Source organism: Podarcis filfolensis (genome assembly GCF_964270895.1).
Source record: "Podarcis filfolensis genome assembly, chromosome: 4".
In the NCBI taxonomy this organism is placed as follows: domain Eukaryota; kingdom Metazoa; phylum Chordata; class Lepidosauria; order Squamata; family Lacertidae; genus Podarcis; species Podarcis filfolensis.
Window position 1 is genome coordinate 75,330,272 of NC_139607.1, and position 27,318 is coordinate 75,357,589.

The 27,318-nt window shown below is 43.1% G+C and overlaps 1 protein-coding gene across 3 annotated transcripts in view; it reads right to left on the reverse strand.

Annotated features, from left to right (window-relative positions):
• IGSF11 (immunoglobulin superfamily member 11) overlaps window positions 1–13,732 on the reverse strand; it is a 172,272-nt gene extending 158,540 nt beyond the window's left edge. Inside the window, exons 1-2 of one of the 3 annotated variants that reach the window (XM_083609140.1) lie at window positions 13,217–13,338; window positions 12,698–12,970 (exon numbers count right to left, since the gene is read on the reverse strand). In XM_083609140.1, coding sequence (XP_083465266.1) covers window positions 12,698–12,767 — 70 coding nt within the window. In that variant the 5' untranslated portion in view covers window positions 12,768–12,970; window positions 13,217–13,338. Of the gene's footprint in view, window positions 1–12,697; window positions 13,046–13,216; window positions 13,339–13,461 lie in introns of those variants that run through there. The other 2 variants (XM_083609141.1, XM_083609139.1) reach the window with 2 other exon arrangements.
• Between the last annotated feature and the right edge of the window lie 13,586 nt (window positions 13,733–27,318).

The window sequence follows — 27,318 nt, forward strand, 5'->3', positions numbered from 1 at the left end:
CTGCTCCATAAGACTGCTGTGAAAATTGCTCTCGGTGTACAAAATAAAATTAAGTTCCAATGTATATTTTGTAGGCTTAATAAATGTTTGACCACACAGGCACCAGAGCAGGATGCTGCTGCTTGTGCGAATGCGAACAACTACAAACAGAGTGTTAACAACAACAAAACCACTCGCTCACTTATAGCAGATACTAAATCAGGGTACCGAATGTTAGCAGATATTTCAAAAGGTTGCCGGAACTTACAGTTCATTAAGCCCTATTTGGTTAAAACATAAAGTGCTTGAAATGGTAATCTAAGCTATAGTTTTAGATGTATTCAAAAATAAATTACATGGACAAACCAGCATTAAAACGTGGATGCTCATAACGCATTGCACAGGAATGCAGCTTGGCCTCTTGGTTTTACATCCTTTCAAGCTCTGATTGAAAGGAGTTTCTATATCTTGTGGATGTGGGGGAATGGGGTGAATCCAAAAATGTGACAACTCTTTGTTATCTAAAGACAGGGAATAACCAAAAATATTATCAGTTTTAGCCAGAAGAAGGATTTTTAGGTATTTGAGTGGAAGTTGGAAGTCCCAAGGTTCTTGGTCCCACCAGCTCTCAACTACTGATTTCACCCTTGCAGTGCAATATAACAACAGCAGCTTAAAGAGATGGCCACCAATTTGGATTGGAGGTACAGTGGAACCTCGGGTTAAGAACTTAATTCGTTCTGGAGGTCCGTTCTTAACCTGAAACTGTTCTTAACCTGAGGTACCACTTTAGCTAATAGGGTTTCCTGCTGCCACCGCGCTCCCAAAGAACACTTTCTGTTCTCATCCTGAAGCAAAGTTCTTAACCCGAGGTACTATTTCTGGGTTAGCTGAGTCTGTAACCTGAAGCGTCTGTAACCTGAAGTGTCTGTAACCCGAGGTACCACTGTACTGGACGAAGGAGGGGGCTATCAATGGCTTCTGGCCATGATGGCTATGCTGTACCTCCACAGTTGGAGGCAGCAATGCTTCCAAAAACCAGTTGCTGGACGACATGGGAGGGGAGAGTACTCATGTGTTCATGTTTCACTTGCTCGTTTCCCACAGGCATCTGGGTGGCCACTGTGAGAACAGGAAGCTGGACTAGATGGGCCACTGGCGTGATCCAGCAGGCTGTTCTTGTGCTCTTATAAGATAACAGTTTAGGCATATCATGAACCCATCATTAAAGTGTAAGAGTAGAAAGAAGCTGCATCTTAGAAAGGGTGCAAAACTACTGCCCTATAGCATGTTCCTAAGCATCTTTGCTCAAAAGTAAACCCCTTTTAGTTCCAAGGGACTTACTCCTTGCAAGTCTGTTTAGAGCTGCAATGGCTCTAGTCTGCAAAGTTATAAAACAAGTTATGGATAAACGAGGCTGGCACCTTGGTTCTACAACACATTTACTTGCAAGTGAATCCCATTGATTTCTCTGAAATTTACTTTGAAATAAGTACATTTAGGATTGCAGCCAAAGTCTCTTGGATAAAAATAGCAAGGAGGCTGCACTCATACCAGTGCAAAAATAAAGAGTTCTACCAGTGATGTGCCAAAACAGAAGTGTATGGTTAAATACTACATATTCAGCACACAATAAAAAATTAATGAGCACAGGGGTATATACAAATGTTTTTTGCATTAGGATTTGGAGTAAGCTAATTTTATTTTATTGATCTGAAGAGGCAGGAAGCAATAGAGTCATAAAATAAAATGCCAATAATTATATCTAGAATAATTCTACATGTTTTCCTTAAAGGGATGTTCCCAGTTTGAAAACACTGACATGGAGTATTTCTCCACATCTGCCTGAACCACTTGGGTGTCACCAGTTCAAGTACCTCTAAGATCTACACCAAATAACAACTTTAAACTGCAGCAGGGGATCCAGATAGCACTACTGACCAAGTGCACAACCAGAATGTTGTATTTATAGCCCCCACTTGGGACTCCACAACTCAATTTGTGCTTCATGAGGTACAAGGTATCCTGCAGCGCCTCTTCTTATCCAACACGTTAAAGCTGTTGCAGTAGGAAAATACAGATTATTCCAGAGCATAGAAGGTCAAAGGACTAAAACGTCAATTCTTATAAACACAGTAATCCCACAACGTCTCCCTTTATGGAAATGTTGATTTAACAAAGGAAGGGATCCAGGCAACACGAAGGCAGATTAAATCAAATGTGTATGGTAATGACAATTTGAAGAAGTTTAACACACACAAAGGATCTGATGTTGCAAAGATTTTGGCACATGTTTATCTTTCTGCTCCTATGCAATCTCACTGAAATATTACAGGAAGAAAGTCAAAGTCAAAAGTATGCAGAAGCTAGAACTGAAAGATACAAACCTCACTGCTTTTGAGCCACTCAAGGCAAGTCTTTACCTTATCATGGACTATTTACTACCAAATCTGTGCAGTGCCATAGCAGCAAGAGTAGAAAAAATAATATATTGTCAGAAATATGAACATAAAAGCAAAAGCAACAGGAAAAAAAATCAGAAGTAATGGGGGTGAGGCAGAGACGTTTTCTCCCGATATAGGATGCAATCCTACCTAGGAGTAAGCACCACCGAATTCAATGTGGCTTGCTTCTGAGTATGTACGTCCAGTATTGCACTGTTTCATATTTAGATGGGCTCAGAATATCTCTTCATTTTGTCCATTATTTTAAAAGGATTTAAATTCCTCTCAACACTGAAAAGTCAATGACCAATGAAAATGAATGCTTAAAGCAAGAACCTAAGTATTTATTTATTTTTAGGATACAGATTCCACTCCTCTGTGTCCAGGGCAGCTGTCTACCAGCTTCATCTGGTATGCAGGCTGAGACCCTACCTGCCCACGGACTGTCTCGCCAGAGTGGTGCATGCTCCTGCTATCTCCCGCTTAGACTACTGCAATGCACTCAGAAACTACAACTAATCCAGAATGCAGCAGCTAGATTGGTGACTGGGAATGGCCACCAAGACCATATAACACTGGTCCTAAGAGACCTACATTGGCTCTCAGTACGTTTCCTAGCACAACTCAAAGCATTGGTGCTGACCTTTAAAGTCCTAAACAACCTCGGCCCAGTATACGTGAAGGAGCGTCTCTATCCCCATTTTCAATCCGGACATTGAGGTCCAGCTCCGAGGGCCTTCTGGTGGTTCCCTCACTGCAAGAAATGAGGTTACAGGGAACCAAGCAGAGTGCCTTCTTGGTAGTGTCACTGCCCTGCGGAACGCCCTCCCATCAGATGTCTAGGAAATAAACAACTATCGCCCTCCCATCAGATATCAAGGAAATAAACAACTTTCTGACTTTTAGAAGACACCTGAAGGCAGCCCTATATCGAGAAATAGTTAATGTCTGATGTTTTACCATTTTTTCTATATGCTGTAAGCCACCCAGAATGGGTGGGGTATAAATAATAAAATATATTAAAGAAATAGCAGTGTTCAAGAGTTCCCGGAACAAATACATAGCACACGCACCCATGTCTTCAAAGCCCCATGTACACATTTGTGAATTCTAGCACAAAATTCCTTTCAATATGTGTACACACACACACTTTAATACCTATATTTTATCTTTGTTTCTAATTACAGTTTTATGTATATCCTTTTTAGTTGATTTATAAGTATTAGTTGTGTTTTATCTATAATTTTATTTGAACACTGCTTGGGGAGCCTTTTTAATCAAGTTGTATTGGGTAGTTCCATAGAAATGTCAACCTATAGACTCAATTTTCATTTTCATATGTAGTTAACATGCTCTATATAATTTCAAAGATAATTTTCCCACATTTTGTTAATTGGCAACTGTTTTTCAAAATGGCATTTTACAAGTGAGTAAAACAACCACATGCAAGAAGTGTCACATACAAGATGACCCAGAATTTCTCTGATTTTTTCCCCAAAGTGCAGTTAAAGACCTCTCCAAGAAAACTGAGAACAAGCTAATGAGCCTTTAGTGTACTTATAGTTTTGCTGACAATAAATTTTATAGAATCATAGAATTGTGGAGTTGGAAGGAACCACAAGGGTCATCTAGTCCATTCCCTTGCAATGCAGGAATATGCAGGTGGCCTGTATGGGGATCAAACCCACTACACTTTATAACCAACTGAACTAATGGATGATGTTAGGAGCAAAATCAGATTCAGACAGTAAAACCTATGCTGCTTGAGTGTGTTACATTTGTTACAAAAGCACATGCCTTTCCCTGCTCAACAAAATCCAAGGAAAGTTATTGAGGTTGCAAGAATGTTACATTAGTTACATATTTCAATACACAATAAAAAGGAAGTATTTAAACTACTACTTGATAATTTTTGTAGGAAAGATCAAGGCAGCTAACCAACTGTTTAATGGTAATTGATGCTCAATACTATTAGCTGAAACACAAAATATTATGTAAAGAAGCTTATAAATGTTACATTGGTCAACACAGAATGGGCAGCTTGCTTGTACTATCACATTTTCATGGGGGGAATATATAAAGCTAAAGCAGATATGAGAGATCACCAGCAGCTCTGAGGTATTTAACATAAATTGTGTTCAATAGCACAGTAGACAACTCTTCTCTACTGACTGAAAGTAAAACATATCAAGAGAAAACAATAGTCTTTGGTACAGAACTAAGAAACTGTATTTCTCAGAAAGGAAGAACATGATGTTCCCATTTTCAGATTGCCACAATGATGAGCATCAGTGGTGATAGCCACACTGAACCACACCAGCTATGTTCATTCACTCATATATAGTTCTTACCTATAAACGAGCTCTCAAGAAAACATTTACCACTTTCCAATTTACAAAAGCAAATTACTACAGTGGAACCTCGACTTATGTACGGCTCTACTTACGTACGATTCCAGTTATGACCTTCAGTAGATGCTTTGACTTATGAACTTTCCGCTAGATACGAACAGAGGCCTTGCCAGCAGCCCAGAGCTCGCCCGGCCGGCTGCAGAGCAGCGCTGAGGCCTCTGCTGCCAGGGAGAGGGCCCCCATCCCACCTCCAAAGCTGTGGAAGAGGTGCCGGCTGCAAGAGGCACAGCAGGGCGCACAGCAGCCCCAACCCTGCCAAGGAACTAACCTGAGGAAGTCCAGAGAAGAACCTGGCCTGGCAAGAAAAAAAAAGTGACCCTGGCCAAATTGAATCAGCTCTTTACTGACCCTTGCCCCACCCCCAGCTTGTAGCCAGGTAAGCCCGCCCACCCTCAGTGCACGTAAGAAAAAAATATGTTAATTTTTTACATCTACAATACTGTCTTATTTATTTTATAGTACAGTACATTGATTATTGCCTTCGTTTTATGGATCTATGGTCTCGTTAGACAGTAAAATCCGTGTTAAATTGCTTTTTTAGGGGGTGTTTTTCATTGTCTAGAATGAATCAATTCACTTTTCCATTACTTTCTATGGAAAAGTGTACCTCTACTTATGTACGTTTCTAGTAATGACCGGACCTCCGGGACAGATTATGGTTGTAAGTAGAGGTTCCACTGTACGTAAATACTTTGGAGCAACAATGCCAACAGAAATGTCAAATGCAACAACTTTATTGCTCTTCAAAGGCATGAGCAGGCATTTAAAAGCAAAGAAAGCTAGCTAGCTTATCACTCCGATGAACTCCAAATATGTTGTGTGTGCAATTCTCCTTGAAAGAAACTGTTTACAAGCACTCTTGAATACCGTATTTTAAAAAGTATAATAGTAGCATCCTGACAAATAGATGAGTCACTAGAAAAAGTCGCTAAATATCCCCTAAGGGGTACCAGGGGGAATATTGCTTATTTGCCATAAGATGTAAAATGTTCTCTAGTGGTTAAGACTTGGACCATGGAGCCAAGAATATGCCATCTACTCATTCTACTGCAAGCCCAAACTGCTGAGTACCCCTACTTCTGTTGCATAATATGGTTGCAAGCTATTTTACCTCTCCTCCAAGAGACCTTGCAAACAGTACCCTGTGTTACAAAGATTTGAACATTTGTACTCTATACCACTAAAGGGACTGGGGCACAATGTAATCACCTTTTCTGCCAATCAGTGAGGAAAAGGCAATGCAAGGGAGATGGAATACTCTATAGCTCAGACAATGCATAGTACGTTTTGGCTGGCCTCATGTATCAGCCAATACATAAAGTAAATTAAAGGCTGTCATTCCTACATTGCGGCTTTCAATGTAGACATAGCTGATCACCCAACAAGTCTAGTCAATTGCAACTCAACACTATCCCAGATTAAAGTCACAATGTTGAACAAGCTCTCACATATGGATCATTCCACATCAAATCTCCTGGTGTCATGTGCTCTCACGACTCAGATTTTCTTCAAAAAAAAGTTTATGTGTAGATACCTATGAGATAACCTCAAATTATTTTTTAAAGATTTTTTTGGTCCAAAATTTGGCTCAGGAGAATTTTTTAAAAATTTTTGATTTTCACGCGATTTAGGCTAATGCAATTTCTGCGTCAGTTTGGAAATAACCTCCTGTTTCACTTGTTTTTCAACCAATTGGGTTTGTTTTGGTATCAAAACAAAGCTAATTGTGGTCCCTTTCAAAATAAGGTATAAAAATGGTATTAAGTGCCACAGAAAAGGGTCGTCGACCATTCAAAGTCAATTTTTGTCATTTTATTCCCAGTAGGTTCAATAAGCCATAGCGCGCAAACCACAACTAACAACTTTCATCCTTTTTTTGTAGAATGGGAGATGGGAACAACCTTGGTGGGATATTCACAGCAGAAAGAACCACAGGTGAACAGAGAAAATAAAGATCACTGGGAGGCCTGCTCAGAAACATTTCACGTGGACTGTACTGTATATCTTTTGAAAGCATATGTCACTGCTATGTATATCATGCATATACTATGAGTAAATAAATAAAGTTTGTTTCAAAAATAAGTTTATTACAAAAAAAGCTGATATGGTATTTGAACGGAGGTTTTTTTTTTATGTCTGCTTCCCACATCCACCCCTCTGGAAGAGGCAAAGGAGATTTTTAAAAAAAAAAAAAGTCCATACATTAATTACTCAGCACATACATTTGCTAAAAGCTAGATGGTGTCATACTCTGCAAGCAATTGTGTCCATTTGTCCAAACTGTCATTGCTTAACAGAGAACAGATCTAGATAGTCTCTACAGATGCATCAGAAGCCTAGATCTGGCATGCTGATTCTGCCGTCATTCTGAATGCATTGGTTTATAATTAGAAAATCTTGGACAAAAAAAAAACTGAGAACATGTAATTATTTTTGCTACTGATATAGGCATTGAGAGAGTGGCTTACACAGACAAAAGGAAGTATAAATCTGTTTTGCTGCACTGTGATGAATAACTGTTGAAAAGGCTTTGATACAAGTGAAGAGGGAAATGCTGCTTCCTTTTCAAATAGATGGTACAAATACCAACCAATGGACAATGCAATCCTGAAATCAATGCCAAGTCCCATCTATTTGAGTAAGACCTGCAGCACTTCGAGGCTCTGGTACACCATGTAAGCCTTCCAATTTCAAGATGAAAACTGTTCTGATTTTCACCATATTTAACAGTGCTTCCCTTCTGTCATTCAGCCTTTGCTGTTCTCTAGTTCAGAAATAGATCCATGACAGTCTACAGCTCTTGTCAGGAAGCTTTGGGTAACTTCCCTTCCTACAAGAAACAAGAAAATTCTGTTCCATGGTGTACTGGGAGCAGTACAGTACTTTCCTCCCTGCTGTTGCTCCTTCTGTACAATATACTTTTAGTACAACAGTTTAGTACACAGTTGTTGTCCATTTACTGCCCTGTGTCCAGCAGTCTTCTTTAAAGAATGCCCTTCTGGGCACACTGAATTTCCCACCAGCGAATGAACTGTGCTTAGTACCTAGGGAAACTGTTGCATGTTCCGCTGCTCAAATAGCTAATTCACTGGTACTGTAGTTGCCCTGTGCAATGCCTTCAAACAAGTTATTACTGATGGTCACCAAACTTGAATGGCCTTAAATTATGAATTTTAGACAAATTCATAAGGAAATGGCTACCAATGGCTAATAGTCATGATGATTACCCTTGAGGTTGGTCAAGAGGCTGCAACTAGTACAGAATGTGATGGCTAGGCTGCTGCTGGCAGAAAACTACCTTCACTATATAGCACCTTGTTTGCACGATTTGCACTGGCTGCCAATCTATCACTGGGCTAAGTTTAAGGTTTTGGTACTAACATATAAAGTTCAGGGCTAGGTTATTTGAAATACCACCTTATCTCTTATATATCCAGTAAATAACTGCATTCTGAACCAGAGTTTTGCCTCCAACTTCCAAAAATATCAGAAGCCTGTTCCACAGTAACTTGGAGCAGGGCTTTCAGGGTGGCTGCCCCTTTGGTGGAACAGCATTCCTGTTTAGATACAACACATCTCCACTGTCTGTTCTTTTCTGGAGACTACTGAAGAATTTTGTTGTTTCAACAAGCTCTTCTAGCGGGATGAAAAGATTTCTTTGCCTTGGGTTTAAAAAGAATACAAAATGAAGACCTATTTTTTGTTGTTTGGGGTACTGTTTTAAAACTATGATCAGTTGTTTTTATGTTCTATCTATAAAGCACCTTGAGACACATGCAAAAGGTGATTCATAAATTCATAAATAATTATAATTATATTTATCAGCTCAAGTATCAGAGGCAGTATGCCTCTGAATACAAGCTGTAGGGGATCATGAGTGGGAGATGAATATTGCCTTCATGCCTATGGAAACCCCTGCTTGGTTGTGAGAAGAGGATGCTGGACTGGATCTTATGCTGGACTTATCCCACAGGGTCTGGGATGAGTGACACGTCTTTCCTCCCTTTCAAGTAATTCTTGGCTTTGAAGAACAATGTGTACTGAAGGTAGCTGTGCATATTCTGTGCAACCCCCGTGTTAAAACTCCACTTCCAGTGCCGATATTTAAAAAGTCTAAAGAACACATAACCTTACACGTCCTTTCCACTGGCCTCACTGCTCCATCATTTCAGGATTATTATTTTTTATGCCATTATGGGAAAGTGTCCTTCTACAGTACAAAGCCAAATTAGAGTGCTCCCTAGCCCATTTAATAATAATAATAATAATAATAATAATAATAATAATAATAATAATAAATTTTATTTATATCCCGCCCTCCCCAGCTGAAGTCGGGCTCAGGGCGGCTAACAACAATAAAATAATGCAACATTCTAAAAACATGTCATTATAAAAATTAATTAAAATTAATTAAAATTTATGGCAACCATTAAGCAAAATTTACCAAAAAAAAGTGAAAACAAGAGAATGGCCATCCCCTTCACATCACCACCCATTATATGGGAACTGGATAAAAAATTTCAGGTCCTAGATTGGGGCTTATGAGGACGTCACACTAATCATGCATGGTAGTTTGAGCACAATGCTTTTGTTTCTACAGAAAGGCCTACCTTTCACTGGTCTACAGAGGGAGAAATCCTGTGACGACAGAAGAGTTGTTTCTAATGCTTGGAAAGTTAGGAAAGAGCATGCAGTACAGCACCCACGCATTTCCGAAGAGTCAGGGGTAGCCAACATGGTGCACTTCAACTGGTGTTGGGACTACAACTCTAAGCATAAATGACCACTTGGCTATGCTAACTGGAGTTGAAGGCAGTGGCAGTCCAACAAACAAAGGGTGTCTCTGGAGCTACCCTTGGCTCTCCTAAAACCATTTTTCAACGGATTCAACTGATGCTGAAGAGTCAAAGGCCAACCAGCAAAATAAATAAGTCTATGAAAGCTACTAGCCTCCTTACAAACTGAACATAATTGCAAATTGAAATCTCACTTTATTCACTAGGGCTAATCTGTGTAATGAGGAGGGGCACTACCAACCCTAACACTGCCAGCCACATCACAAACATAGTTGGGCACAAGGAAGGAAGTGAAATAATGGAAGTGAAGCAGCCAATCCAATTCTGACAGTGGCCTTTCATGTCTCATCACCTATGGCTCCCAGGCAAGTGCTTAAATACAAGGCTGTCGTGGACCAACTCACTTATCATTCTGTCCAATTTCAGAACAAGCCTTGGGCTGACAAATACATGCAGCACTTGCAAGGAGTGAACAGCTAAGGGTGCTCAAATAGCAAGGGGGACAAGATGGGGTGAAATGGGTGGAAATGAAGCATTATACACACTGCATGCCAAGACTAGGGGCTGTGTACACACTATATACATTTAAAGCACATTTAAAACACATTCAATCCCACAAATAATTCTGGACAATGTAGTTTACTGCAAGCAGGATTACAATCCCGGTAATGCTTAACCAACTACAGTGCCCAGAATTATTTGAGGGAAATAATGTGTTTAGAATATGTTTTAAATGTATAGTGCGTGTACAGCCAGGAAAGCTCAGCAGAGGTTCAACATTAGACACGCTTTTTCCAAGGCTGTAAAACCAAGCACAACTGTTTAAGGAAATCCCAAAACTGATAACAAGCACAAGGGAGTGCCGCAGACCCGAATTAAGGGAGCATTGGCAAAGGGACAAAACCAATTGCAGTGCAGCTGGTGGAGTTCTGCATCTGGATCATAGCAGCAGGGGTCTCAGTCCTTCACTCTCAAGCTTCAGCAGCACAACAGTCCCCTGCCAACGCACCACATGCTGTGGTAACCAAATCACATAATCTAAGAAGAAGAGGAGAAACCAGAGTCACAAATACCTTGCTTACTAAAATACCCACAATGTGACTTGAAAAACTACACCACAGTAAGATGCGTCTCTTCCTTTTAAATCACTAAAAGTATCAAGGAGTGGTAAAAGTTCAGCATTTCACACATAACTATGAGCATGGCGACTCTTACTTAATAGTTGCATGTAGCCAAACCAGCACAATAGCAAAACTGATCCCTGCATTCCTGCAAAGTTCTAAAAAGAAAAATAAACAATTCTTAACTCCCATCAGTAAACAGTTGGCATGAGATAGTGTTGAAATGTAGGTAACTCTGTGACTCCCAGTTCTTCCCTGCATTTGTAAACTGCACAACAGTAAGTATCACACTCTGATCCTAAGCATGATCACCTGCAAGAAGCTCCCATTCGAATCATTTAGTTGCTTCCAAGTATGTTTAGAGTTCAATCCATGCACAGTTCAACTCTATGGAAATGATACTTCCTATCCAAAGTGAAACACATCATTTTGTCACACACAAATGTTAATATTGCTAAAACAAATCTGTTAGCACATCTTAGTGAGGTATTCATGATTCACATTTCTGACCCCAATGACTTCAACTGTGTTTAAAAAAAAATAGAACAAACGGTCAGAGACACTTAATCTTTTCTATCTCATCAGAGTACAAGAATTGCTACCCATAATTAACAGACCAAAACTTATTTGTTTAAGTTTTAAGACACTAGGATTAGAATATCCAAGTACTTACAGTTGAAACAGATTACACAGAAATCTCTACTATTGTATAAAAACTGTTTTTGAATGTGTGTTTCAGAGACTATTTTGTTGTATTAAAACAGAAACAATTAGCATAAAAGCAGTAAATAATCTGGATAAACTATCAAATCAGATCAAATGCAGGTATCCTGGGCTACAGTCTTATTTGGGAATAACCCCAAGTGAACTTAAATTCTGTAGCATGTTGGTTTGGGCTGCCTGAGAGGGCTTTATACACTTTTCAGTGCTCCTGTCCTTCTGAACAAGAAAGTTCTCGTAAAACAAACTTCCCCGCATGCTTTCAGAAGAACCAGTGTTCAAGTCAATACCTTGAAAATTAAAGGAACTTCACCACAGTGAAGTCCAGCATTAAGAAGGTAGCACTAAAAATGAAGTATATGTAGTGTAGAATAATGAAGTGACTAAGGCTGTGGGGAGCATTGCTTGGTTTTTAAAGATTACTGCATGGTCTATACAACTGGGAAAGTAGACCTCTGGATTATAACCCCCCTTTTAAAAAAAGAGACACAGTAAAACTACGCTTTAATATTAAATACTGTTATTTTGACTGTGTGTGTTTCACAAAGAACACTATTTTGTACATAAACAACCAGCCCAACACTCTTCTTAAAACGAAACAGAAAACACACCCTATTCACGCCGGGTGGAAATAAGCTCTCAGCCAACCTTTATACCTCTGCATCACAAAAAGAGAGGAAGAGAAACATTACAGGAGAAAGTAACGGCTTTCCCAGCTCCTTATAATAAAACCACTTCTACAGCTACAGTCCATTGAAAGGTCGATGGATCAGAGCGGACTCTCTCTCTCTCTCTCTCTCTCTCTCTCTCTCTCTCTCTCACACACACACACACACACACACACAAAAACCCCTTTTAAAATCGTATACATTATTCTCTCTTTCAGCGCTCTGCAGAGGAGAAACAAGCAGGGCAAGGGGAACGGTTCTGATTATTCTGCAAAAGCATCGAGGCGCTTAAGGCGGCACTGCTAAAGAGGACGAAACCCTCCTCGCACACTTACTCCTCACTCTCCGGGACTTTACAGCAACTTGCTTGGTTCAGCAAAATAAAAAAGCCGCCTTCCCCGAGAAGCGCCCGGCTCCTGGGCTGGGGCTCCTGACGCCGCCGCTCCGCCCGACCCCCGCAGCACCAAAGTTGCGAGTTCGAATCCGGCGCAGGGAAGGGAGGAAGGAGGCTGCATGCTTTTCTCCCCCCGCCCGCCCCGTCCAGGCACCCCCGCTTACCTCTCAGAGACAGCAGCGCCGCCAAAGGGGCCACCCAAAGCCCCCAGCCCGACGAGCCCTTGCAAGTCATGCCGGGCGCGGGGAGAGCAGCTGGCGAGGGCACCTCGGTCAGCGGCCGACGGCGCTTCCTCGGCTGGCAGGCAGCTCGCCTAGCGGGCGCCCCCCGAGGGGCTCCAGGTGCCTCGCCGCTCCGCAGCCTGGCCAAGCGGAGCTCCGAGCCGGGGCGGCTCCCGCTGCAGCAGCGAGCCGCTCCGGCTCCTCCCGCTGCAGCAGCTGCCGCCGCCGCCTCCGCCGCTGTCCCGGGACCGCCCGCCCGCTCTCGCACCACCGCCTGCTCCCCGGGAGGCTCTGGCGCTCCGGAGCCCCGGCAGCCCGGGGACGCAGCCAGGCTCGCAGCCGGCCCGAGAGCGCAGCCTGGCGGCCCCGCCGAGCTCCTGCGGCGCCGGAGGACGACGACGAGGAGGCGACGGTGGTGGTGGTGGAGGAGGAGGAGGAGAAACGGCAGCGGCGGCAGCTTGCCTTTGGCCGCGCCACACGCACTCGCCGCCGCCCCCGCCAGCCTGGCTCGGGCTGCCCCGGGTGGGGCGGCGGGAAGGTGGGGAGGAGGAGGAGGGGAAGCGCCCGGCCCGCTCGGCCTCAGGCGCCTGAGGGGGAACCGGCGAGCGACGCTCGTTTTCGCGCGCGCCAAAAAAAAAGGGGCGGGCTTCTGGAGCCGCGCGCGGGCCGGAAAGTTTGGGGCCATCAACGTTCCTGGGGAGACTTACCAGCGGCTCAGGAAACGGGCTGAGGTGGGTTGGCGGAGGAGGGGGGGGGGCGGACGCGCCACCTAAAATGGAAGAGGGCGGTTTTTTCTTTATCTTTTGACTCACCTCCCTCTCCGGGGAACGGCCTCGCACGTGCGAGGGAAAACTGCTGAAGTTGGGGAACTAGGCTGCTTCGGCCGACGGGGTGTTTTGGGGGGAAAGGAAAGGTGGTCGGAACTGCGCCCCCTACCCCCCCCCCAACACACACACGGGCCGCTCGGGGATCACGTGCAGCGGTTGCCCGGAGTTGCACCTGCATTCTCCTCCCGGTGACATTGCAAAAAAAAGAGCACGCCGGGGCATTGCTACGGCGGGGGGGGGGGGGTTGTGTGCGGAGCTCCTCTTGAGGGAGCTTTGGACTTACCGAAAGCAGTTTTAGATGTGTGGGGAAGGAGGGGGGCGAGTTCCGAGAGAGATCAAAGTATGCATTTAAAAATAATAATAACTTTTTAAAAAAATCACCTAAATCGGCCATTCGCATCTCTGCAGAGCGTTGCCTGAGCTGCACGGAACCCGGGCAGAAGAAATGCATTCATTCTCACTTCAGAGACATTCTTGCAGAAGGGCTTGGAGTCACTCGTGCTTCCACTACTCACAGCTCTGGGTAGTAGCCCAAGCCTCAGAATGGAGATTGCAAGGTTACAAGTCTGATTCCCGTATGGGACAGCTGCATATTTCTGCATTGCAGGGGGGTTGGACTAGAGTCACTGAGGGTTCCTTCAAACTCTACAATTCTATGGTTCTGGGTAATCTGGAGCTGAGTGCAAGCAAGACAGAAGTAAGGAAAGGTGGTGCTGGTGACAGTTTGGACATGTGATTTTGAAGGAGGAAAGTTTCTCCCTGCCACTCAACCTCATAGCAGAGCACTCCTAAGCATAGGAAACTGTCCATCTAGCTCAGTACTGTCGAAACTGACTGGCAGCATCTGACTAGGGTTTCAGACAGGGAGTTTGTCCCAGCGCAACCTGGAAATGTCAGGATTAAACCTAAGACCTTTCCCTTTACTGAGCTATAGCTCTTCCCCTGGAATTCGAGGTTCCAGCACAGGGCAGGAGCACTTTTCTCCCATGAGAAAGATGAAAGACTGCATGTTTGTTGTTTTATTTGTCCCACATGGGACACCTTGTGGTGATGTCCTCCACTCATTGCCTGGAGGCCACTATCAGGCTGCTCTTGAAGGCCCTTGGAAGCTTCAGCTTGGATCATATTACACCACTGCTCCAGCATCTGCATTGGCTTCCCGTATACATTTTGAGCACAATTTAAAGTGCAGATTTAGATTTATAAAGCTTTATGCAGCTGAGGCACAATATACCTTGACTCATCTCCCGTGTTCTTTCTCAGCTCTGAAGATGAATCCAGGGTGTCTTCAGTTGACAACCTCCAAGGCATCGGGTGCAGGCAGCAATGGAATGAAGACATGTGCTCTTTCTACGTGGCTACACCATAATCTTAGGAATGCATAAGTGTTGGTGCATCCTTGAGAAGCAATAGTCCATCTTATACATCACAAATCCTAATGCCTCTGGGCTAATGGCGATGTCAAAAACCCACCAGAATAAAACAGAAGCACTGATACTATCGCTGTAAGACTGAAGGAAAGTTGTGCAGGAGAAAATCAGAGGAGCTGGAAACTGCTTTAGTAGGCCTTTTGTTGTTGTGTATCTTCATGAAGATGTGCTGATTGCTATTAATCGCTGGCTTTCTTTATGACTTGGGGGCAGCTCCAGGATTGTCAGGGTTTTTTGTGCTGGAGGGATTCAAATGCCTACCAGAAAAGTTAAGTTTGCACAATTTAAGTGCTCTGTTACCTAGTGCAACAATTCCACTTTTAAAAGGAAATCGACTTTTTGTGGTTAGGAAATGCATTGAAAAGTGTGGAATGAACAAATGGTTAAAGGGAAGATGTGTAAACACCCCACAAGCAAATCAGAACAAATGCAGGATGAATGTTGCCTAATCCTCTTTGAAAGCCATCCAGGTTGGTGGCCATCAGTGCCTTTTGTGGGAGCAAATTCCAAGTTTAACTAGGCGCTTCATGAATAAGTATTTTCTTTTGCCTGTCCTGAACCTTCCAACATTCAGCTTCACTGGATGTCCACAAGGGAGAAAAATTTTACCTACTTTCTCCAAACCGTGTATAATTTTATACCCTTTTTAATGTTGCCTCTTATTCATCTTTTCCCTAAACTGAAAAGCCTTTCCACAATGCTGTGGCCACTTTTCCACAAATGTGAGTTTCTTCATTCCCTCGATCATTCTGGTTGCCCTTTTCTGAACCTTTTCCAACTCTACAATATCCTTTTTGAGGTGAGGCAACCAGACGCAGTATTCCAGATGTGATTGCACCATAGTTTTGTATGAGAGCATTATGATATCGGCCATTTCCATTTCAGTTTCCTATTGATCCCTAGCACGGCATTCTTTCTTCACAGCTACAGTACACTGAGTCGGCATTTTCATGGAGCTATCTACTACCACCCCATGGGATTGTTCACCACCAGTTCACGGCTCATGAGCGTATATGTGAAATGAAGATGATTAATTTTTTTGTCCTAGTTTGCGCCACTTTACACTTGTCTAAACTGAATTGCATTTGTCATTTTACCGCCCACTCAGGTTTGGATAGGTCCTTTTGGAGCTCTTCGCAATCTCTCTTAGCTTTACCAACCCCAAACAGTTTAGTGTCATCAGCAAACTTGGCCGCCTCACCTCCCTTAACTCTAAAATTGCTTATGAACAAGTTAAAAAGTGCAGGTCCCAATACCGATCCCTGAGGGACTCGACTTTGAACATTCATAGAATGATAGAATTGTAAAGTTGGAAGGGACCTGAAGGGTCATCTAATTCAACCACACGCCATGCAATGCAGTCCATCTGGATAAGTGTCCATTGATTCAAATCAGCAGTTTCACATTTGAGTTCTTTGAGAACTCTCAGGTAGATGCGATTTGGATTCTCACAGGGGAAAAAAGTAAGTGAGGGGAAGAGTAGGCAGGGGGCAGAGGTGTTGGTGACAGTGAAGCAACCCTCACTTGTATTTAAGATAAAAATGGAGGGAAGGCAAAACAGAAAAGGGGGGGGGACACCAGGCTGGGGGGGGGGGGAGAATTCACCTGGTCCAGGGCCTCCTAAAACCTGACGACAACTCTGCCCCAGAGTCTGATTCCGCTGCAACTCTCCACATCCTGGCTTCTAGCTTTCTGCCCTATTGAATTCATCTAAACTCTTTTTTGCTTGCCAGCTTTCCTTCTATGCACTATTTGGACTCCCTCTTCCAAATCTCTTAAGCTACCCAGAAGCTGGAAGAGATCATCAGGGGGTTTGGGTTGGGTGTCCATCAATATGCAGATGATACCCAGCTCTACCTCTCTTTCAAATCAGAACCAGTGAAGGCGGTGAAGGTCCTGTGTGAGTGTCTGGAGGCAGTTGGAGGATGGATGGTGGCTAACAGATTGAGGTTGAATCCTGACAAGACAGAAGTACTGTTTTGGGGGGACAGGAGGCGGGCAGGTGTGGAGGACTCCCTGGTCCTGAATTGGGTAACTATGCCCCTGAAGGACCAAGTGCACAGCTTGGGAGTCATTTTGGACTCACAGCTGTCCATGAAGGTGCAGGTCAATTCTGTGTCCAGGGCAGCTATCTACCAGCTCCATCTGGTATGCAGGCTGAGACCCTACCTGCCCGTGGGCTGTCTCGCCAAAGTGGTGCGTGCTCTAGTTATCTCCTGCTTGGACTACTGCAATGCGCTCTACGTGGGGCTACCTTTGAAGGTGACCTGGAAACTACAACTAATCCAGAATGCGGCGGCTAGACTGGTGACTGGGAGCAGCCGCCGAGTCCACATAACACCCATCTTGAAAGATCTACATTGGCTCCCAGTACATTTCTGGGCACAATTCAAAGTGTTGGTGCTGACCTTTAAAGCCCTAAACGTCCTCGGTCCAGTATACCTGAAGGAGCGTCTCCACCCCCATCGTTCTGCCTGGACACTGAGGTCCAGCACCGAGGGCCTTCTGGTGGTTCCCTCACTGCAAGAAACCAAGTTACAGGGAACCAGGCAGAGGGCCTTCACAGTAGTGGCACCCACCCTGTGGAATGCCCTCCCACCAGATGTTAAAGAGAACAACATCGGAAGGCAGCCCTGTTTAGGGAAGCTTTTAATGTTTGACAGACTACAGTACCGTATTTTAATATTTTGTTGGAAGCCACCCAGAGTGGCTGGGGAAACCCAGCCAGATGTGCGGGGTATAAATAAATTGTTGTTGTTATACCAAAATGGTAGCAGAGTTCTGGACTAAAAAGAGCAGTGTATTAAGACTACCTAGCACAAATGCTTCCCCCATACTTTCTCCCAGTTTAGTTATCATTATATGTAAATATCATAATACATAGAACATGGACAAATTGGTTGTGGGGGCGGAATTGCCAATTGATTGCTTTTATTTTAGCAGTCTGCAGGTAGATATTACAATGCATAGCAAGTTCAGGCAACATAAATTAAGTGCCCAGGAAACGTTATGCATCAAACGTTTCATTTCTCCAGAAGGACAAGATAGCTTCTGGGTCTGTGTAGATAAGAGCACCATACATTTCAGCAGAATGCATGCAGCTTCATCATTCAAATACCACTTTGTCTCTATGCTCTTGGTCTGCAGGATAAAGCTCTTGCGCTCAAATAGTTGGGTACTGGATGCATACTCTCCACACTGCCAGAATTTATTTTATCAACTTTCCGGTATATAAGGTCAGTTTGGATGAAAAATAAGCTATGGGGACTTCTTCCATTTTGCTAGCCAGGTAATTTCATGGTGGGATTCTGCCTTACAGGTAAATCCTATGCATTTTGATTTGGAGCTTATTACAAGTGTGCATGATACTGCAACCTCAGAGGGGAAAACCATGCTCTTGAGGACTGTGTGTGTGTAGAAAACATAGGGGGTGTTCGAACATAACTAGTCCCCAATCCACTTCCAAATTTATTTCTGTGCCAATCTGTTAATTTCCATTTACCCTGAATATTACGATTTCTTACCATTTCTGTGCAATCTGTGTTTTCTATAACCACACTTAATGCTTGGAGGCGTTCCTTGTAATTGCAGTTTAAGTTTTCTGCCTCTTATTTCAGTTTACTGCCCTACTTGCCTCCTACCTTCCGGATTGTGGTCTTCTGCAGCCCCTTACTCTCTAGTCATAATTCTCTAAGCTTTGAACTCAGAAGGTCTGAGGCAACTGGGGATCTGATTCATCTTGCATATTGGTGGGTCTTTCTTTCCACTCTTCCTCTTAATCTCAGAACTGCATAGTAATCTCTTTCTGAACTGAATATATTCCAAGAGTTTTCTAAGAGGTGGATGTGTGTTGACTGGAACACTACCTTAAGCCATCTTATTTTTTATTTGATTTTTTCTGGGCTAGTTCTCCACCTCTGTTTCAGCTTGGTGTCTCTCTGCCAGTTTTGTTTATTCTTCTCTGCCCAGAGTCCTAAACTTTTAGCAGCTGAATAGCAGCCATGTAATACAAATTTTGCACATGTTTATTTTTATGTAGGAAAAAGCTTCACTTTTGGAATTTGTTGTTCAGGAAAGTTTTTAATGTTTGGTGTCATATTGTGCTTTAATTTGTTGGAAGCCACCCAGAGTGGCTGGAGGAACCCAGTCAGATGGGTGGCATATAAATAATAAATTATTGTTATTTAGTATTTCCGTTATGATGCTGTTAAAGTCACATCTTTCTACTTGCACAATATCTAGTTGAACAATTCTGATCAAAATGGCTTCCCATTATTGCTCAATATTCCGATTTTAAAAAAATCAAAAATAATATAATAAAATGTAAAATTAAATAAATATAATAAAGAAATAAGTAAGTAGAAGGTGTATTAATTCCTCTCTCCCAACACAGTTCTCTGGGTAATGAGCAGATTATTTTAAACAAGGTTTAAAATACACATCTCTCTCTGTTGCTTCAAGCACAAGCTTTATGCACACTTAATTGAATGTTGCTCATATTTCTTCTTTTTATTGTATTTTTTATGTATCATTGTATATATTGTTGGACACATTGTTATTTTCTATAAGTTTTCAACATACACACATTCTTTAAAATATAAATAAATAAAGGGATTGGTGTAGCTTCAAGTAAACATTTCAGGATAAGAGGAAAGGGCTCTAGCTAAGCAGCAGAGCATACTCTACATAGAGAAAAGATCACATGTTGTATCTATCTGCAGGCCACAAAAGTAAAATGAATTTTCTTCTCTCTTGCCCACCTTCAGTAAATTATTGTGAATGACTTAACTATGCTCTATGTATTATTATAACAAAGTGAGTGAAGCATTTGTGCTAGGTATTGTAAAATAAAATTTCTTGCATAGCAGGCAAAGACTGTGGATTCCTGCTTGTTACTATTGCTATTACAATTATTATTTATTTGACTTACTAGTTGCCTGCCATAAAAGTCTCCAAGCGACTTACAAAAAGGCTACAAGCCCAAAGGGGAAACATTTCAGTAAAAGCCTTTTCAGTCAAACCATTTGAAAAACTCCACCCAGAAAAACACAAAAATAACAAAAGAAAACAAAAATCAGCAGCAAGATAATTTCACCCCCCCTTTTTATTAGATTGTGCAAATCATTTTTCATCCCACTCTGCATTTAAAGGCCCTGAGACTGTCACAAATATCATTAATAATATCATTAATATCTTCCAATGACCAACTGGGACATAGTGATATTCATAGTTTAGAATGAATACCAAACGTTGACCAAGGAAGCTTAGCATTCCGGGTGTCTTTTATGGCTCCTGTTTGTTAACAGAGTCGCTGGATTTGAAAAGCCCACCATCATTTTGTGGCCCTGTCTCTTTTTCTGCTCCTTTGGATATGGCAGCCATTTTGTGTAATGCTGCACCCCCATTGGAGCCATTTTGTGACCGTCACCTATAGGACTTTCTCAGAATTCCAGATGTGCGCAATGGCCCCAAAAGGCTAGCAGCCCCTGGTCTAACCTCTGCATTGGGTTTGTGGAGGGAAATCAGGATGAGTGCTCAGTGTAACAGATCCTCTAGCGAAGCCCTAAACCCAAGAGAAATGATGGTGAGTAACTCTGGCATAGTCTTCTTTCTGTGGGCCCAGTTTCCCTACAATGCCTGATGATGATAGCTTCTTACTGAAATGGAGGATGTAAATCCTTGTATATAAAGAAAAGGAGATAGGTGATAAAACCCAAAGCAGAGAGTTGGCAGCTATAAATCTCTCTTTCATGTTTTTAATGAGAACGGGTGTGAGATAATGAAGCCTAGTGACTAATCGTGCTGGTGAGATTGTGCATCCATTCTATATTTAGCAAACACACAAGGTGAAAGATTCCATAATTATCACTTGCATTAGCCTTTCTAAGTATCTTGGTAAGTAAGAGTGTTTTAGTGCCTGAGGGATTTTTTTTGTTATTGTTCTTTCTTGTTTTGAGGTTTGTTTGTTTGCTGTATTGGTTGACGGAAGACCCTTTCTAGGATCAGTGCCACCTTTTTCTGAAATGTTGTATAAAAACAAGCTAGAGATCCATCTGTTCCAGGAACTTTTACTTTATCAGGTGCCAAGCCCAGAATTGCCTTTTCTTCTATCTCCTAAACCAATATTGGGTTACCCACTGTCAGATCACAATTTATTAAAGGTGACAGTATTTGTGGTTTGATCAAAATCAGTTTCATCCTAGCGTCCTCCTGAGGTATAAAGTAAATGATAAAATTTACTGAACTGATCATTAATAACCTCAGTCTGCTGAAACCAAGTTATCTCACAGTGCTATTGAAGAAATGAAGTTGGCAGCCTGCTTTGCTTTAATTCTATTTAGGGAGCATTATGGCAGAACATCAGAAATACATCCATTTAATTACCTCTGCATTTTCCCCCAGAACAAAATCTTTAGAAGACTTCACTGTGCTTAGCTGAGTCTGCTGTATGCAAGATGTGCTTGTCCAGTAAACTGTGGAAGTCCCATCAATTATCATCCCAGGCACTTTATATCATGTTTATCTTGCCATAATTTACTGAAAAGGAGAGGTCTGCAGCCAAAGATGTGGCTGATTATTTCAAATCGCTATGTGAGTTTCAGCCATCTTCGCCCCTCCTGTTATTGGCCATTTTCATGCTTTCAGACTTCCCTTTGCCTCTAAAGGCTGAATATTTACAGTGATGTTTACTGTGTGAATACAGTTGAGGTGCATGCTCATTGTTATGTAAAGACCAGCCATAGGGAAGCCTGATCAACCTCAGGACATTGTACATTGTACTGAGCGAGGGCTTTGGTCCATCTCAGTCAGTATTGTTTACACCAGTGGTGGCCAAACTTGGCCCTCCAGCTGTTCTGGGACTACAGTTCCTATCATCCCTGACCACTGTTCCCAAAACATCTGGAGGGCCAAGTGTAGCCACCAGTGGTCTACACTAACTGGCTGTGGCTCTCCAAGGTTTCAGACAAGGTTCTCCTCCTGTCCTATCTGGAGTTGCCAAGAACCAGCAGCGTAGTTAGCCGCTTGGGAGCCTGCGGTGGTGCATGTACCTTGAGCCCATGCCTGGGGGGCAAGGCGCTGCGGGACGGGACAGGGTGTGGCAAAATCCCAGTGCCCAAGCCACATTCCACTCCGGTGCTCTGCAGGCCTGCGTTGCTTTTCCAAGCAGCACAGAGCCTGCAGGGAGTCTGTTTCAGGCAGCAAGGAGTTTGCAACCGCCCAAGCCACTGCGTCACTCCCAGGAAAGGCTCAGGCGGACAGCAGGTCCCGTGGTAAGTGCCACCCACACAGTGCAGTGCACACACGCACCAGCTACGCCTCTGCCAAGGACTGAACCATAGAATCAGAGACTTATAGAGTTGGAAGTGACCACGAGGGTCATTTACTCCAAGCCCCTGCAATGCAGAAATCCTTTTGCCCAACGTGGGACTCAAGCTCACAGCCCTGACATCGAGAGTCTCATGCTCTACCAACTGAGCTACCTGTGGGAACCGGGAGCCTTCTGCATGCAAAGCAAATGCTCTACCACCAGGGATGCCCCATCCATGATGTGTGTTGAGGCCCTCACCTCAGGGCAACAGATCAGGCCTCTCAGCAGCTTGACACCTCCTGTTGTTGTTAGCTGCCGCTGCCACAGTATGCCCTCCCCCCCCCCCGCTGCCCACTCCTCCCCGACCTCCTTTTACTGCCCAGGCCACCTCCGGTCACTTCAGGCTGTGGCGACAGCAGAAGAAAAGACATTTTCAGTTTTGTCTCCAGCAGCAAAACATCCTGGGCTGGTCCTGTCTGCCACTCAACTACAGCCCTTAAGGAGTGGACATTTTTCTGTCCTTGCAACACATGCCAGCCCAAGGCGTTTTTCTGCCTAAGGGAAAGGGAAAGGTATCATGCTCGTCCTATTCTGTTGGGATGGAAGTTAATTCTTAATTAATTCTGGTGACAGAACAGCAGCTTCCCGTGCACCTGAGGGCAGCAGCCTAGCTTTGGGGGCTCTGTTCTCCAACACCTCATCACCTGCTGCTACCTGAGGCAGCTGCCTCACTGCCTAATGGTTGGGCCGGCCGTGTTGTGGTCCTTACAATTCACGCTGCTATTTGCCTCTGTTTGTGCTACTTCCAACCTCCCTCTTCTTGGTTACCTCTGTTTCCCTTGCCTCACAATTTTCTCAAGACCTTCCCTCCTCCCTTTATGCATTTGTATTTTATCTCCATCACCCCTGAGGCCCTCTGCTAGTCTTGCACCTTCACAGGATCTAGCTGCCATCTAGAGGCCTGTCTCCTTGCTCTGCCTCCACTGTGGCAGTAGGGCAGCTCAGCCAAATCACTGTCAGAGGTTTCATTTTCATCACCACCTTCACACATCTCAAACTCTTGCCACCATTCAGAGTGCAAGAAGTGTTCCTTTCCGCCATGTCTGCAGGGACTAGAAGAGATCAACTGAAGCTTGCCAGGAGATAACTCTGAAACAAGGAACAGGGAAGTTTTTAAGAGCAAAAGTGACACTATTCAGAAAGCGGACCTCAATTTTGCACCTCTGTTTTTCTGAGAAGGGCTGAGATAGTTGTTTTGCTCATAAATCTGAATGAGAATATAAAGTTATATTGAGGAAAGCAAAGGATGTACACTTGTGTTTGGCGTCACAAGGGTATGCAGAGTGTTATTTTGTCTCTATGATAAGGCACCTTTTTAGACAGTATTGCTAACCAGGGTGTACTGATCTTGCCTCCCCCTTTCCCTTACACTTTAAAATGTCGAGAAGCGAATGCCAGCACATAAAGCAACGGATTTATGTTTGCATTCCTTTATACTGCAAGTAATAATGGCTGTGCTGCTAGAAATATCTTGCTCATGGCAGGATTCAATCATTTCAGAGCCAGCAGGTGGAGATGCCTTGACGCAAGACATGCACCATGCTTTTTTTGTTAGGGTACGTGAGATGCACCAGAGGCAAAGCGAATGTGGAAGATGCACGTCTGCCGAAGCTGAGAGCACAAGGACTTGGCAGAGGAATGAAGTAGGGATGAGGAAGAAGGCAAAGCAAAGCACCTCCCCCCCCCCAATAGAGGGAAAGAAAACACTGGTGATGCCAACTCACAATTACTTGGGCTTTGGGTTAACATTCCAGTAACCAAACACATATATACAGACCACCCCAGGCACAATTGCATCAGATGGAAAAGTGCCTGGTGCAAAAAAAGGGCAACCTTACAGAGCAGGAAGAAATGAAGGTGGCTTTCAGATTAGTAGGGTGGTTGCCCTCATTCTAGATCCCCACTGACATTTGAGGTCCCAACAGAGGTCCCAACTCCTCTCAGTGGGGAGTTCCTGCCCCATTTAATATCATTTCATCCCTGCAGGAGAATTAGGAAGTTGCCTTAGACAAGAAGAGAGTGGCCACAGTATTGCCTCTGAATGCCAGTTACAGTACAGTGGACGCTCAGGTTGCGAACATGATCCGTGCGGGACGCACGTTCACAACCCACAGCGGCGCATCTGCGCATGCATGGGTTGCGATTCGGCGCTTCTGCGCATGCATGACCGCCAAAACCCGGAAGTAACCCATTCTGGTACTTCCGGGTTTCGGTGGTCCGTAACCCAAAAAAATGCAACCTGAAGCGTCTGTAACCCAAGGTATGACTGTACTGGGAATTACAAGTGGGGAGAGCACTATTTTGCTCAGGTCCTGCTTGCAGGCTTCCTATGGGCATTTGGTTGGCCACTGTGAGAATAGGATGCTGGAGCAGATGGGACTTTGGTCTGGTCCAGTGAAGCTCTCTATATGTTATTACGGCCACTGACCCATCTAATGCAGCACTGCATACAGTGAACCACAGTTGGCTTCCAGAAGCTGTGCATTCAGAAACACTATTACCTCCTCCCCACTCTCTTCCCCCAACCTTATTGTGAATACGACATGAATGTCTCGTATCAAATGTAACTGATCTGTAGAAAAGACTTTACAACCTGAAAAAGAGAGACAACACATATGTACCTTTGTAAACCATGAAAACCTTTAATAAAAAACATTTATAAAAAAAAGAACAAGAAGCATTATCACCTCTGCCCATGGAGGCAGAGCATAGCCATCATCATGGCTACCAGCCCTTGAACGCCTTGTCCTTCATGAATTTATCCAGACCTCTTTTAAAGCCACCCAAGTTTGTGGCTATCAGTGTGTCCTGTGGGAGCCAGTTCCATTCATTCATTCATTCATTCATTCATTCATTCATTCTAGTGTACCACCCTTCATCCATAGATCTTAGGGCAGCTCACAATGCAAAAATACAAAATAAAAACACAAAATACCTAATAAAAACAAGAACAAATTCCCCCATGCGCACACACAAACCAATAAATCCCACTCCCACCACCCGCTCCCACAAATGCTCTGTACGAAGAAGTAGTTTCGTTCATCTGTCATGAATCCTCCATACCCTGAAATGATATGTGAAACAGGCTTTGGAAGTTTGAGACTGTAGCAGTGTTTTCACCTACCCTGCCAAATCTGTATGAAAGTTCCCCAAAGGCCAAACTTGTCTCTGATGTAACTCCACTGAAATACTTGCATTTTATATACTGAACTCAGACTTAATTCAAAAGACTTAATAGAAGATAAACATTTCTGGCGGTGTTCAAAATCTTCCCAGAGGACTCCCTAAGCAGAATTGCCAGTGTTGGCTGTGAGATGGGAGAAGCTGTCCCTGAGATCGTGGTGAGTCTTCTTCCTCGTCTGAATTTATTACAATCCATCATGTAAATCAAAATGAACAAGGACCATTAATCCCGAGGTTATTTCTGACACTGTGTGGCCTGTTTTTTGTTTATTGACACCACCAGCCACATGCATTCTGTCCGAGACAATATAGTTCACTGTGTCTGCGCATTTGCTTATTCAATGTGATGGAAGATCCACTTTTTACATTTATATTTCATAGCCACAGGGCATATTTTTTTGAGTGCTGTCATTCCTCACTGACATAAGAGAACATTTATGGAAAATTTAAGCAGAAATAATGACTTTGGTGCTATACCCTCATTTTTGACACAAGGATTAGCTCCCAAAGTGGCTAACAATAAAAACCCACACAAAGATGGAACAGAATTGCAATATCCTGGGTGGGGTGTAGGGGGAGTCTCGTCTGGCCCCTTGCCATTGATGATGCAGACTGAATTCTGTGTTCTTTCCTCTTGGAAAAAGAGGCAGAAGGAGCTGCTGATAGCAAAATAGCCTTTAACAGCAGTAGGCAAGGCAGAAATTCAGCAGGTAATGCTTCCAGCATTGATGCATCAAAAAGGCTGAGAGATTACACTCTGGTGAATTTCTGTCACTCATAGAGCTATTGGAAGCACAAAAACCATGGGCAGGTAAAGTGCACCTAAGTCAGGAAGCCACCTTTTCTTCCCGACAGGGTTCTTAGAATTGTAGAGTTGGAGGGAGGCCCAAAGGCCATCTAATCCAATCTCCTGCAATACAGGGGTGTACACAGATGCGCAAAAGGGATAAATGTGACAAGCATGACCTTTCCCAGTATGGAAATGCAATGAGAGTTCCACTGGTTGAATTTCAGCCTGCGTAAGTGAGAAGCAGCCCATAGGGCCCTTATTATAAGGGTGTGTAAAAAGTTGATGGGGATGGCATGATGGAGATTTATTTAATATATATATATATATATATATATATATATATATATATATATATATATATATTTCAGCCTGCGTAGGTGAGAAGCAGCCCATAGGGCCCTTATTATAAGGGTGTGTAATAAGTTGATGGGGATGGCATGATGGAGATTTATTTAAATATATATATATATATATATATATATATATACACACACACAATATGTACAGAGCACTGAGAAAATGTGTTTCTTCTTCTGTGATAATACTAAGACCCAAGGATTGCCCAATGAATAAATAAAATTAATGTATTACATTTATATCCCACCTTTTTCTCCTAAGAGTTCTCCCACGCCTCACATCAGCCCTGTAACTTGCTTTTAACTTTTCATTATTATATTGTTTGTTTGTTTGTTTGTTTGTGTGTTGTATACAGTGGTATATGAATATTGTTTATAAAGAAATAAGTGCATGCTCAATAAACAGCTTTTTTGTCTGAAGGAGCCCCTATAGTTTAGAGAGCCAGATCTAAATGTAGCATTACATTTTAAGGGAAGATAAGAATGTGTTTAGGTTATGAAAGTTTACTAACTCAAGCCATGGTTAAATCATCCATTGATCTGCTTTTTTATTATTTTCCCTAAAATCTGTGATCCTGTAAAGTCAGGGGTGGCAAACCTATAACCATC